We start from the raw sequence: 14062 nt of genomic DNA on the forward strand, positions 1-14062 counted from the left end.
AAAACGAAACCTATAAGGGTTTTTGACCCCAGGGGTTAACTGGGGACAGGGAGGAACTCCTTATGGTCAGCACACTCTATAATAGGGAGGTTTTGTCTTTGTATTATGTGAAATCACTGAATATACATTTAAATCCTACATATTGTATATCATTAACCGGGGTCCCGCAGGGGTCTATCATTGGCACCCTCCTTTTTCCTCTAGTCTACACCATATATCTTCACTGCTTTTTGGGACTAATCAGAATCTTGCATCTAAAACCAAAAATCAATCACAGACCTGGACGGTACGCAACTGCATATAGTTGATCACATCAAATATCTTGGCCTATGGCTTGATTCAGAACTCTCATTCAAATGTCAGGTTGATAACATTGTTAGGAAAATAAACTTTAGCACTGGTGCTCTCTACCATAACAGAATTATTTTTACATTTATAGTCAGAAAGAAACTGGTTCTTCAACTCATGCTTCCTACTGTATTATGGATTATGCTGATATAGTCTATCAGACTGCATCTAAAACTAACCTACTTATTCCACTTCATTCAATATACAACCGTTTATGCAGATTTGTCCTCGGCTGTCCATATTATATAGTAAATTAATATAAGTTGACAGCAGCAGTGGTTACAGTTCATCTTTAAATGTGTTCATTTTTTATCCCCAGTATCTCAAACAGTATATGGAACATTTCACTTCTACACTTCAACAGAGACATTGTGCACAATTTTTCTTTGATGTTCCAACAGTATCCAAATCAGTTTACAAACAATCCTTTACGTTTAAAGCTCCTTTTGACTGGAACAATCTACCTGTTCATATTCGGTCAATAACCTCAATGGTCAATTTCCCTGAGTTTTATATTTATAATATATTATGAGATTAGTAGTATGCTTTTATTTCATTTTGTTTTTAAGTGCGTGCGTTTGTGTGTATGCGTGTGCATTCATTCGCAGGTGCGCAAGGAGTATGGGAAATGCCTGCGCACACACTGCTGCAGTGGCAAGAGTGTGGAGAGCTCCATAGGCTCTGGGAAGAGTGCTGCAGCAAGACCCCCTGGCCGCTACTCCACAGGGTCACAGGTACTGACAACTTTTTTCTTTTTTTTTTTTTTTTTTTTTAACTTATTGTTTTTGTTTTTGTCATTGCCGGGGTAGACAATACATTTTATACATGAAGCATCATATAGCATCATTCAGTTCTCAGTACAACATTGTCTCCCCAAGGAGACAGCAGCAACATTGAAAGTAACACATTTGAAAAATAATAAAAATCATAAATAATACTAACAATAATACTGCCAACTTTTACACACGTATTTGTTCTGGGACTGGATTTTTCCTTTGTTCTAATCTGTAATCTCAAACAAATTGCAAAGGAGAGCTTTCCGGGAACCATGGGCTCTTATGTTTACGACCCATAGTGCTACTGCACGATGACAATTTGGTACACAAACTGGGGAAGCAGCTGTGGCTCAGGGGTTAGAGTGGCCGGTAGAGCGGCCGGATGGGAACCGTGGACTTCGATCCCGGAGGGGGTCCCCCAGAGTTAGTGTTGAAGTGTCCTTGAGCAAGACTGAACCCCTAATTGCTCCCAATGTGCAGGTTGGTGCCTTGCATGGTTTCCTCCGCCATCGGTGTATAAATGTGTGTGTGAATGGGTGAAATGTAATGCACAATCTATGTAAAGCGCTTTGGATAAAAGCTCTAAGCTCTTTAAGAAAAGACTGAAGGATTTTCTTATATATATGGAAATTGTAATTTGTTTGTCAATATACCAGTTCATGTAATCTAGATTGAATGCACTAACCGTATTTGTTATGCTGTAATGTATTTCTTCTTTTTCTTTTGTGATATCTTATTTCACTTGTATATTATATTATTCAGTGAGGACCCCAGTAAGAATAGCTGTTACCAGGTGTAACAGCTAATGGGGATCCTAAATAAACTAAACTAAACTCTGTAAAAGCACCATTTACCATTTACCAAACTGCACAGTCAACTGTGCATTGTCAGTGTGAGATATCACAGATTAAACCCTAGTTTTGATTCTGCTCTTTTTTCCTATGTTTTATATAAAGTCAAAATATATAAAGAAAACTGAATTCTGAGACACAATTGTGTCAGCGATGGCTTTCCATACAGTACAGGTATATGTTTCACGGGGGAATGACGTTCATACATACATCCACATGCACTGGCATTTCCTTTGTCTCTACAGAGCCGAATCCGTCGTATGTGGAACGATACCGTCAGGAAGCAGTCGGAGTCCTCTTTCATGACTGGTGACATCAACAGCTCAGCGTCGCTGAACAGAGGTATTGGGTCACGTTGGAAACACAATGCTTTAGTAATAACCCAATAGTACCACAATGTCACACTCATTATGCGGGAAACTGTGGTTGAAGTCAATCAAGGCTGTGCCTCCATTGACTTCACTTGTCTGTCGCCCACATGCTTGACGATGTTTGCTTTTATTGATTTATTTTAGTACTTTTAATATAGAAGCTGCAACTGCTCCGCGGCTCCGCCCACTACTTACTGAACATAATGGGCCATGTTAGCTTGAAGTTATTATTGATCGCTCATTTCATTTCAACAGCACTGGCCCATTTTCGTATTGGATCTTTAAAATGTGTGTGCATTGGAACTGTTCAGCTAAAATATCTCACTGGGTGATCATTTTGTATACATTTTGCAAAGATTTCTCATGGATTTGACTTTAATGTCCGGGTGGCACAGGGCTAGGGGTAATGTTCTTGCCTAGCACCACAGAGACTAGAGCTGTGTTTCAATTCCTGAATATAAAAGGGGACAGCAGTGATAAAGACTATCTACTATCATGACTAAATTCAATGTCTTGAGATTTTTGAAAGGAAATTCAATGCACCACCACGGATCTGAACTAAAGACATTTTTTCATCATTTTCTAGAGGTTAGGTATGAGAAATTTCCCAGATTCAATTTATTGTTCATCTCAAACAATTCAACGTTGTGAATCCATTTTTCTTCCATCTTTGTGAACTTTGCAAGCTTTAATTCACCATAATCTGACAGCAGCTGAGCTGGCCCCGTGAAAGGACTTCTGATTCACTTTGAGTTGCCATGGAAAATAAATGCCGGGCTCCCCAACTCATCACATCTGCATGAACAGCAGATACCACCCTCTCTTCCATCCTTCACTCTAGCCCCATCCATGGCGTCTGGCGACAGAGGGATCCAGTACTCTCAACATTTGCTCTGCAAAAGCACTAATGCATTGCGTTATGATGATGGGTTATGATGATGGGTGAGAAGTTTGACAGCACGAGGAAATGTCAGAATCTCTATAATTAGGCACCTTCAACAGACGGGAGCTTTTATCCATGGCAAGGAGGCTGTGTTGTTGCGGAAATGGGTCGAGGAGTTGAGGAGAAGCGTAGATCTTTCACCAAGGACTTAGAAAGAAAAGAGGAGAGAGAGAAAAAAAACCTTATTAATGCAATTTTTACACTCAGCCTGTTGTCAGCCTGGATCTGATAGTAGAAATGCTCAAACGGGCTCGCGATACATTTTCTGTCATCTCGGGCAGAAGCCGCATGGTGCCCCCTCATCTCACATGCGTCGCAACGAACAGATGCAAACTGAACCACACCTCACTGTTATTATGGGGTTATGTGTGTAGTGGAGCATCTCTTTCTTCCTGACTTGCCTTTTCAACCCTGTGCCTCTCCTCAGGTGAAGAACAAAGTTGCAGTTGATTCTCTTGAGAGGGAGTCGTGCAATCTTCTTGAGTCAAGAATCTTGACAGTGCTGTAATGTTCACACTGTTGTTTACAAGTACAGCTGTATAAGCAATAATTATAAATGGCAATAAATGAGAGATCTGCCACTGGGAGAACGATTTATCACTTCAGAAGACATTGGTGGTATTTTTGGAATGCTCTGTAATTAGGGCAAGCAACAAAATAAAAGAAGCAATAACAAGGGTTGTTGGTTAGAAGAAAAGCGGTGTTGCAATAAACCCCTTTATTTAACACCAGTATCACCAATGACGATTGAATGTAGGCTACCAGTAGCCAGATCATTACACAGAAGTAGCCTGCAGATAATGCGTGCGTGCGTGCGTGTGTGCAGATGCCAGATGCGTCAACTGATCGCAACATCGCATGATCGCAACATCCCCGGTTCAAATCGGGACGGCGACTTGTTGTGTTACATTTCATTCAACCCTCTGTTCCCATCTCGAAACACTCTCCTGTCTAATTCACACACAAAATGTGCCTTAAAAAAATACAATAACAATTATATTCTATTGCAGAGATATTTGTGCAATTAAAACACTGGAAATTATCTTAGCCTCAATGTGGTTTAGTTGTACAGTCCGTGACAATCCAACTGCATCATTCATTTCATCAACCCTGAAGGCTGTCTTCGTCAAGGTGTTGAAGAGACAGTCTCTCCCTCCTGCTGCTTGTTGCAGGCCATCTATCTTTCCAAATCGCTCTCTCTTTCCATCTCTCTCTCTCTCTCTCTCTCTCTCGCTCGCTCCAACTGCACACATGGCTATAGTGAAACTAATTGGTTTCATATCCCTGTACCTATAGGAGCTGTTTTGGAATGATATCCATCCAGATAGCTCAGTAGGCTATAGGAAGTTAATGCAACAAGGCAGATATGTTTTTTTTCCTGGCATGGCACGCAATGAAAAAGACAAAGAAAATATGCGACTCCACACACTCACTCGCTGTTTACAAGCAAGAAGTAAAGCATTAAATATAACTTAATCACAGCACTTCAAATCGAAAGGTTCTTGTGTTAGTGATAATGCAATCTGGAAGCCGATGAGTCATTTGAGCTGCTGCTGACAGGAATAAATATAGTGTCTTGTTGTTTCCTTTGTGTAAAAAGTCCCAGTCGAGTGGAAAGCCATTCGGTGACCATCTTCACCCGAGGAGGACATTTCAGCAATATTACATTACAAGGAATATAAACAAAAAGAAGTCTCAAGTGTGTCGAAAATCTTCAACAACTGTTGCTAGTTTGGCATTCGTCATCTTAACAATTGTATTAAGCACAGGAATCGAGGGCATATATACCAGTAATTGACCCGTTTTTGACACTGTGGCCAACATTATTGTCTCGAGTGATTATTGCATTATGTCCTGCTTAAGTCTAGTACAGGAGTGTTAAATGTCTCGCTTTGGCTACTGTACTGTACTGTATGTCAGTGCTCGTCCACAATGTCGTTGCCTGTCCGCTAACGTGTGTGTGCGTGTGTGCGTGCGCTGTCTGAATGAGTGAAGCACAGTAACGTTCTTGATACAATGCTGACAATGTCATTGAAAATGTAATGAATCAACCAACTGTTATCCCGTCTGTCCCATTACGACACGTCAGTCCAGCTTTGCCACTTCCTCAAGCAAAAAAACAACAACAACCTAATGATCATGTGATCATTTGAATGTTAATGGCTGTCATTTGCTCAGCAGCTGCATCTCTGATGTGTGTTCGGTTTCTGTCACTGCCGCCTCTAACTCCACCTCTCTGTCTCTGCTGCCTCCTCCTTCCTGTCTCTCTGGCTGGCTGCTCCAGGGGCTATGGCTAACCATCTTATACCTAATGCACTCCTGCGTCCTCATGGCACTAACCATCCCTATAACACATTGCTTGGGGAATCGTCCGTCTATAACAACCCTCTGGGCATGTACAACACGCAAGGTGTGCAAAGCCTCTTTTCATTCTCTTTGTCATTGAAGGGTAGGGCAATGTTTATCTATTTCATTTTGTACGACTTTGAGAGCCTTTTTAAAGGGGTATTTCACTTTATACTCATCTTATCCTATATATTGCAATTGACTTAGACAAAAACAAACCAGATATGCTCATAGGCAGGACCGTGGCTACCTCACTGCGACTCAGACATAACCATAAACACACCTGATAGGCATATTATGTGGAGATCTGGTTGTCCAAAGCGACATGGACATGCCCATATATGGTCATGTCCATAATATGGGAACGACCGACTTCAAACTCGACGCATCCGGGAGGGCTCAAGGGAGTGCGGTGCCCAACGTTGAGTAGTTCGGACATGCGGTTGTCCAGAACCAACAAACCGACCGATATGGCCATATACTGATGACATCAGGGATCTCCATATATGGACATAAAAGAGACATGGACTGACAGATACAGAGATCTCCATATGGGCATAAAAGGGACACGGACATCCGGGTACTCGGACAGACACTAAACACAAACTGATACGTGAATGTGCTCCCAGTGCGCATCTCCGAACGCACCCTGTGACTCAGACATATCGGTTGGATCGGTGGTAGGTGTGAGGGCCCACGTACTGTAGCTTCCCAAACGCTAGATGTATTATAAAATATTAATTTTGTGAGACACCCCCTTCCTACACCCAGTAACCTGGGTGACTGTGGCTCAGGAGGTAGAGCAGGTCGTCCAATGATCCATGGGTCGGCGGTTCGAATCCCGGCTCCTCCTGTCTACATGTCGAAGTGTCCTTGAGCAAGACACTGAACCCCAAATTGCTCCCGATGTGCTGGTTGGTGCCTTGCATGGCTTCCACTGCAATCGGTGTATGAATGTGTGTGTGAATGTAATGCACTATGTAAAGCGCCTTGGATAAAGGCGCTATATAAATGCACCATTTACCATTTACCATTTTGTTACAATTTACAATTTACAATTTAGGCATTTAGCAGACGCTCTTAATCCAGAGCGACTGTGTTAGACACACCTTGGTGGTGACTGATATTGTCCTAATGCGTGAGGGGGCGGTGTTTGTTTAATTGTGTGTGTGTGTGTGTGTGTGTGTGTGTGTGTGTGTGCGTGTGCGTGTGTGCGTGTGTGCGTGTGCGCGTGCATAAACACAGCCCCCTCATGCATTAGCAGGACAATGTCAGTCACTATAGAACCAGGGACGTGTGTTTTCAATAAGTCTGGTTGTAATGGTTATAATTGTGTATGAGGTTACAATGGGTTTCTAACTTTTTATAGGAAGCGGCGTGTCTGATAAAATAAATATTAAATATCCAAATATTGAATCAAGCAACTTAGAATCTTTGGGACGCACACCAGAGTAGACATTAAAATGACCCCAGAAGTGTTTTAAAGTGAAATACCCCATTAAAAAAAACTAAAAAAACAATAAAAACATTTGATGCACTTTCTTTTCTTTTTATATGGGGATATGATGGAAAAACACTGCCCTAGTTCTCAATCTGTTTGCAATAGAAGATTTGTCGCTTTATCACAAAAGTCCTACTGCTGTGGTTCTCAACCTTTTCTGGATCAGGGCCCACTTGGAAATCTTGAAAGCATTCATGGCCCACCCATCTGGCCTTTTGGCCACCCATCTGGCCAGCTTATAGTGGTCCGACGGGTGCATTCAATGGAACATTACTTTTTTTTAAAAAATATATATATTAACGTTATAAATCAATAAAAATTACAATTATTTGGGGGCCGACTTGCAATATCCTCACGGCCCACTAGTGGGCTCTGGCCCACAGGTTGAGAAGCACTGACATTCAGCACAGTACTGTATGGCTTTTAGATGGGGGTGTATCTTGGCTTCCAGTGAAGCTGTGCTGTTCAGTCACAAAGTCATGAATGCCACTTATTATACAACAGGTCGTTTTGAGGAAGCAATCTGATTGGTTGAACATCTTTCTAGCCACGCTTCAATTACACATAACGCCTAATCAAAACAAACAATTCAGCCGTGCTTCTCTCAGAGCGCAGCAGACTCGTGGCTAGGCTAGCTAGTTTCTTGGGACATTTGTAGTGACTATGTCTGTCATTGAAAAATTATTCTTCTTCAGCGATTCTCTTAGTTTTTAAGGGTAACTGTTGTATAATTGCAATATTACACTCGAGGGGGTAGTTTAACGTCATTAATGCACTTCTGCGTTGCTTTCGGAACTCGCCTTCGCCGGCGAGTTCCTGCAGCATCGCAGGCGTGCAATAATGACTGTAAACCACCCCCTCTCGTGTAATATTGCTTAATTCACTGCTCCTTTCTCATCGTGGAATAAAATTGGGATTTATATGCGAGTTTTGTTATCTTTGTATGTTCAAAATTGTAACAATAAACATATACAAATATATATATAAAAATACATCAAATCGGAAATTAAATTAAATGAAATTTGGAGCCAGATACACCACCAGTCATCTGTTTCAACTTTGCTCTAATGTTGTCGATGAAGCTTGTGTGCCATGTCTTCTGTCTATCTGTTGTTTTAGTCTGTTTCTTTTCAGTTGTGCCACATTATTGTATGAGATTTTTTTAATTCAAAAGCCAGAACGAGTGCCACTTTAAAACTCAGCAGCAGAACACAAATGACTGATGAATATATTACAAGTTTAGAGAAGAAGCATTTAAATAATTCAGCTATAAATTAATGTTTCTTTGGCTAAGTTAAATAACTTCCTTGAGACTTCATCAGAATTGTTGGGAAATGTACCTTCCTTAAATGTAGAACAATACCTATATTACCTAATCATTATTTTGCAGTTAATTTGTGAGCGGCTTTACAGGCTTTTAAAGGCTTTACCAAGAAAAAGTCTTACTTTTAAGTGTATCTTATCCAAAAGAGCCTGGTTTGATCAAACAATCTGGGTTTATCTATCAGTTTGGCTGTTAATGCATAACATTTTTAATTCACATCTCAGCTGTCAATATCAGTTTGCACTAAAGTCTTGATAGTAACAATATGTACAACATTTATTTCAGTGAACTATTGATATTCCTCATTTAATATCTTGAAGTTAAATATCACTCACCTTCACTGAGTCTTTGAAGAAACATTTGTTATGATATCAAAAAGCGGATGGATACAGTATATTTTGACACTTGAGGATCTGCTGGTTTAACTGCTAAAATTATGTATCACAGAGTATTATTTTGAATCCACTGTGAATAGATTTGTTAATGGATTTGCTGTTGTTGGGGTCTGTACGCATACTGTGCATGGGGACACAAATTACATTACATTAGCATTTTCTATGTGTGTCATGAGCATAAGTGTCTCTTCTATCTGTCACTGTTATGCTTATTGTGTTTTCTTTTTCCTTTCCTTTCCCTCATGCGGTCCCTAAAAGATCCGTACAGAGAGACAAGTATGGGAGTCAAACTAAACATTGCTTACCAAATGTAATTGCCTTTGGTTTTTACTTTCTTTTCACCCTGTGATGACAAAGGGGTAATATAATGCAAACTTCCATTCATACAGCACATTTCAGACATTCCCTCTGGAAGTAATACTATTTTTGTAGCAAAGGCCCTCAACATTTCAGAGACCTGTGAAATTCAATTTAAATTCCAATTCGGATACCACTGCAGTAAAGTTTTCAACTACAATTTACAGATTTTCTTTTATTTCAGGACAGCAAAATCCATTGATCCTTTTGATACCACAGATTGATATCCAAGCCTATCCTGTCCTGACGATCCAAGCATTCTTTGTGACCTCATCTTTTTCTAAGGCACATCAAAGCAAATCGCACATTATTCTCCTCAGTTTATTCCTGCTCAGCTCTACAGAACATAGGTTAGGTTGTAGAATTTAAGCTTGATGCGTCTTGAAGTGAGAAAACTCTAATGTTGATGCTGGTCACACACATTCCTAACAAGCTAGTTGGTGAGCGTTTGAAGTATTTTCTTTTCAAAATTTGCATTGATGTATACCCCCAAAAGATAACCATCGAGGTTATTCAACTGATGGAATTTGAAATCCATATTTGCTCTGCATGAGAGAGAACAGAAATCCCCCTTTCCCTCATAATGCAGCTGAGAATTCAGAATTTGTTGTAGTGCCATATTTTAATAAATTGAACGTTGGATGTGGAAAGACATTCATTTTGGACAGTATATACAGTATGGTAGTTAGAATGCTCATATGGCACAAAATGGCTGTGGTCCAAAAGTAAGGTGGTGGTCTAGTTTGTCACTTTGAGTGTTACATGCATGGCTTTGGTTTTGTCCTGTGTTTTGTTGTTGTGTTTGAACTTTACGTTGTTGTGCACATACTATGTGTTTGTTCACTTTGTTGTCATCATTATTACCCTTGGTTGTGAACACATTTGGTCATTTAACACTATGAACCACACCACAAAATACATTTATTTGATTTATATTTTTCTATGTAAAAAAGGTAAGTGTATGTTAATATACACAACATATGCACTTGCATTCTATTACAGATAATGTTCATAAACCAAATGGGGCCATACAGTATAGAGTTTGTGTTTTATATAACTACAAATCCCATTTGTTGCTGGGCATGCATCATTATCATCATCCCTTACTCCCCCCCCCAAAACCAACCCTGTGTCTGTCATTCCAGAGGGAATCCTGAACAATGCCCGGGATACAAGTGTCATGGATACTCTACCACTGAATGGTAGCCACGGCAACAGCTACAGCATCGCCAGTGCCGAGTACATGAGTGACTGCGTCCAGATAATTGACCGAGGCTATAACCACAAGGAGACCACCCTCGAGAAGAAGATCCTGAAAGAACTCACCTCCAACTACATCCCCTCGTACCTCAACAACACGCACGACCGCTCGGCCGAGCAGAACCGCAACCTAATGAACAAGCTGGTCAACAACGTGAGCAACGGCGGCAAGGACAACAGCTACGGAATGGGCCTCGGGCTGGGGCTGGGCATGAACGTCTCCCTGGGTCTGGACGACCACTCCACCTTCGGGCCGCACCACGACGAAGGCCTGGGCCTCGAGCTGATCCGCGAGGAGTCGCACGCCCCCCTGTTGCCCCAGCGGCCTCCCCCGCCCCTGCCGACGGGGGACAGCCTCCACAATCACCTCCACCAGTCGACGGTGCCCCCGCTGCCGCTGCCACTGCCCCACCATCCGTTCTCCTCGGCCGCGGCGACCTCCTCATCCCGCCGGAGAATCCCCCAGGAGAACAGCGAGAGCTTCTTTCCTCTGCTGACTAACGAGCACACCCAGGACGAGGGCTCGTCTCCCAGCCACAGCCACCACCAGAGGGACTCCCTGTACACCAGCATGCCCATGCTGGGTGGCCTGCCCAGCCTGTCCGCCGCCTCTGCCGACCGCCCCTCCAAGGACGCCAGCGGCGTCAAAAGCCCGGAGGCCGGCACAGACGACGTCTACTACAAGAGCATGCCCAACCTGGGCTCACGGAACCACCTCCACCAGCTGAATTCCTACTACCACCTGGGGCGGGGCAGCAGCGATGGATTCATAGTTCCACCCAACAAAGAGGGTATCTCTCCTGAAGAGGCTGCCCCCCAGGAGCCCTCGCATCTGGTCACCAGCCTATAGAGGCCCAAACACACCCTCTTTTAGTGCCCGTTCTCCTGTCACCGTGGTTCTCCTGATTTCCCCCCTTTCTTGTCCCGTTGTCCTGATCCGTTGTTGCCAGTGGTAGCGTTCTTTTTTTCTTTTTCTTTTTTATTCTGTGTCCCGGTGACTGAAGCAGAGTAAAGTGACTCTGTTCGATTGCTATTGCTGACCACAAACAGAATGCCTACTTGCTACGTCGGTGGATTAATATTTGACTAAAATTGGTTAGACATGCAGGAATCTGTCGATGTTGTGATTCTCTTTTGTAAGAGGCTCGGACACCATGTGTGGATCGATGTGTTTCGTCTCAGTGTGAGAATAGACAACTACTCCATTTGGGATTTCTTTTTTTTAGGTCCCTGAGATTTTGTCTGACAGTCCAAAGGAACTATGCTCCCAAAACACGCACGCGCACACACACACACACACACACACACACACACACACACACACACAATCCCGCTTACTACTTGATGTGTAGAGTACACCAGAACAAACGGGACATTTAAAAAAGACTATTTTATTATACTTCTGTATCCATATTCGCTTTTTTGAAAGATTTTCTTCCTCTTTGGTGAGTTGCAGCAGATTTTTGTTTGCTGAACTGTCCCTGCAATGAACTGATTTTGATCAAACAACCATGAAGGAATTCTTGGCTGTATGCTTTGGAGTTTTTATTTTTTGGTTAGTTTTTATTTTTTTGTCTTTTTGTTTGTTTTATTTTGCTGTAATAACAGTTGTTAAAAAGAGGGAGAAAAAAAACTAATAACAGAGAATTATCAGATATTTCTATGTAATTGTACAGATACTAGCATTGCACATAATAGTATGCTTTTTTTCTTTTTTTTTTACCCAAACCCTTTGTCTCTGTAAATGTAGTGTTAGGAACAGTTTTGTTCTGTTTTGTCTGCCTTACTGGTTTTCTCATACCAGTCAGTTTTTTGTTGTTTTGTTTTGTTCTGTTTTGTCACTTTTCTGAGAAACAACAGCGACAAAAATAACACACACAAAAAAAAGAAATCATAACAAAACGTTTTTTTTATTTAAATATTCTTTGGTGCATATCCAACATTGAGTTTCAGACTTCATTTGATTTGTGGTTTGATTTGTTTTTCACTGTATAGATAGAACTCTGATCCAGTGATTGTTGCGAGGACCATTATGGTAACCAATGAGTTGTCCGGCCGTACGATGCACTCTGCATCTTGCATTTTCTTTTGGCATTCAGGAGACGCTTGTGCTTCTCACAGAGAGAGAGAGAGAGAAAGAGAGAGAGAGAGAGAGAGAGAGAGAGAGAGAGAGAGAGAGAACAAATGGAATATTGATGAGCACTAGACACTTGTACAAAAATAAAAGAACAGAGATAGAGAGCTGTTTTACTTATTAAAGAAAGAGCTTTTGGAGTGAGAAAAGCTGGGAAAAGTGTTTTTCTTTGACTTCCCTCGAGGGAAAAAGCTATTTATTTATTTGTTAAAATACAACAATAAAGCAAAAAAAATGGACATAAAGAAATTTAGCAGGCACAGATCAGTTTTCATTATTGGCTATTATGGCTTTTTATTTATTCCTTTTTGTATTGTTTTCCAAGTTGAATGACCTCATAACTAATATTTGTTGTAACAGTGAAACTTGTTTGCCAACAAATAAATTACTGATTAAGATTTATCTTCTAGTTATGGCAAAGGTTCTGGTGTTTTGTTTGGGTGTTGGTACACTTAAGGCTAAAGGTCTTTAAATCATTCCTTGATCACCGGATGGGGTAATAATTCATCCTGGTAATTATGTCTTAATGTTCCTCATTAGCCCTCTTGTCTGCTGTGGGACAAATGCCTATTGGAACTTCAGCCCCAAAAAAAAAGAAAGAAAAAAAAAGTCCTGTGCTGTGTAAACATGGTTCTGCTTTTACAGAAAATGCAGCGATTTCATAAATGTACAGTAATAAATGTTTAAATATCACCCGTTGTGTTAACCTATGTACTCTTCATCTCTACAGAAATAACACACATTCTGAACAAGAACATAACACTCGGCAAAGGAGCCGAGTGTCGAGCCGAATGTCAGCAGATCCTGCTGACATTTATGTCGTGGCGCCGGGCGTGGTGACGGGCAGGTATGATCCGTTCTCTGAAGAGCCTGTTTGATCGTGGCATCTCTTTTCTCGATGGCAATACACTCATTCCAAATTCCAATGCACTCTATAGAGGGTATGCGCATGCATAAAGTTAATGGGAAATCGAGTGGCAAATCGGGTGGCAATGTGACTTGGCAAAGTGAGTTTAATGTCGTTAAACATCATTTAATGCAATTAGATAGGACTTTTCTGGATGTAAGGGCTATCAAGGCCAGAAAAGTAGTTTTTTTGCCACACAGTATAGGCATTCCCGCATAACTTCCGGGCATGATGATGATGTCACGCGCATACCCTCTATAGGACAATGTGTGCATGCGGTATCGAGGTGCATGCAAATTGCACATAGATTGTGCATTACATTCACCCATTCACACACACATTCATACACCGATTGCAGCGGAAGCCATGCAAGGTACCAACCAGCACATCGGGAGCAATTTGGGGTTCAGTGTCTTGCCCAAGGACATGTAGACAGGAGGAGCCGGGATTCGAACCGCCGACCCATGGATCATTGGACGACCTGCTCTACCTCTTGAGCCACAGTCTTGTGTAACGTTTCCAGGATATGCAAAATTACACCCCAGTGTG

At 41.6% G+C, this 14062-nt stretch overlaps 1 protein-coding gene across 5 annotated transcripts in view; it reads left to right on the forward strand.

Moving 5' to 3' along the window:
• The window catches only part of LOC306913665 (adhesion G protein-coupled receptor L3), a 347671-nt gene extending 334451 nt beyond the window's left edge, over positions 1-13220 (forward strand). For all 5 annotated transcript variants that reach the window (XM_079490459.1, XM_079490461.1, XM_079490462.1 and 2 more), the window contains 3 exons: positions 957-1082; positions 2221-2317; positions 10358-13220. In XM_079490459.1, coding sequence (XP_079346585.1) covers positions 957-1082; positions 2221-2317; positions 10358-11322 — 1188 coding nt within the window. In that variant the 3' untranslated portion in view covers positions 11323-13220. The remainder of the gene's footprint in view (positions 1-956; positions 1083-2220; positions 2318-10357) is intronic.
• Positions 13221-14062: the final 842 nt, after the last annotated feature.

This window comes from Electrona antarctica (assembly GCF_951216825.1).
Source record: "Electrona antarctica genome assembly, chromosome: 21".
In the NCBI taxonomy this organism is placed as follows: Eukaryota; Metazoa; Chordata; class Actinopteri; order Myctophiformes; family Myctophidae; genus Electrona; species Electrona antarctica.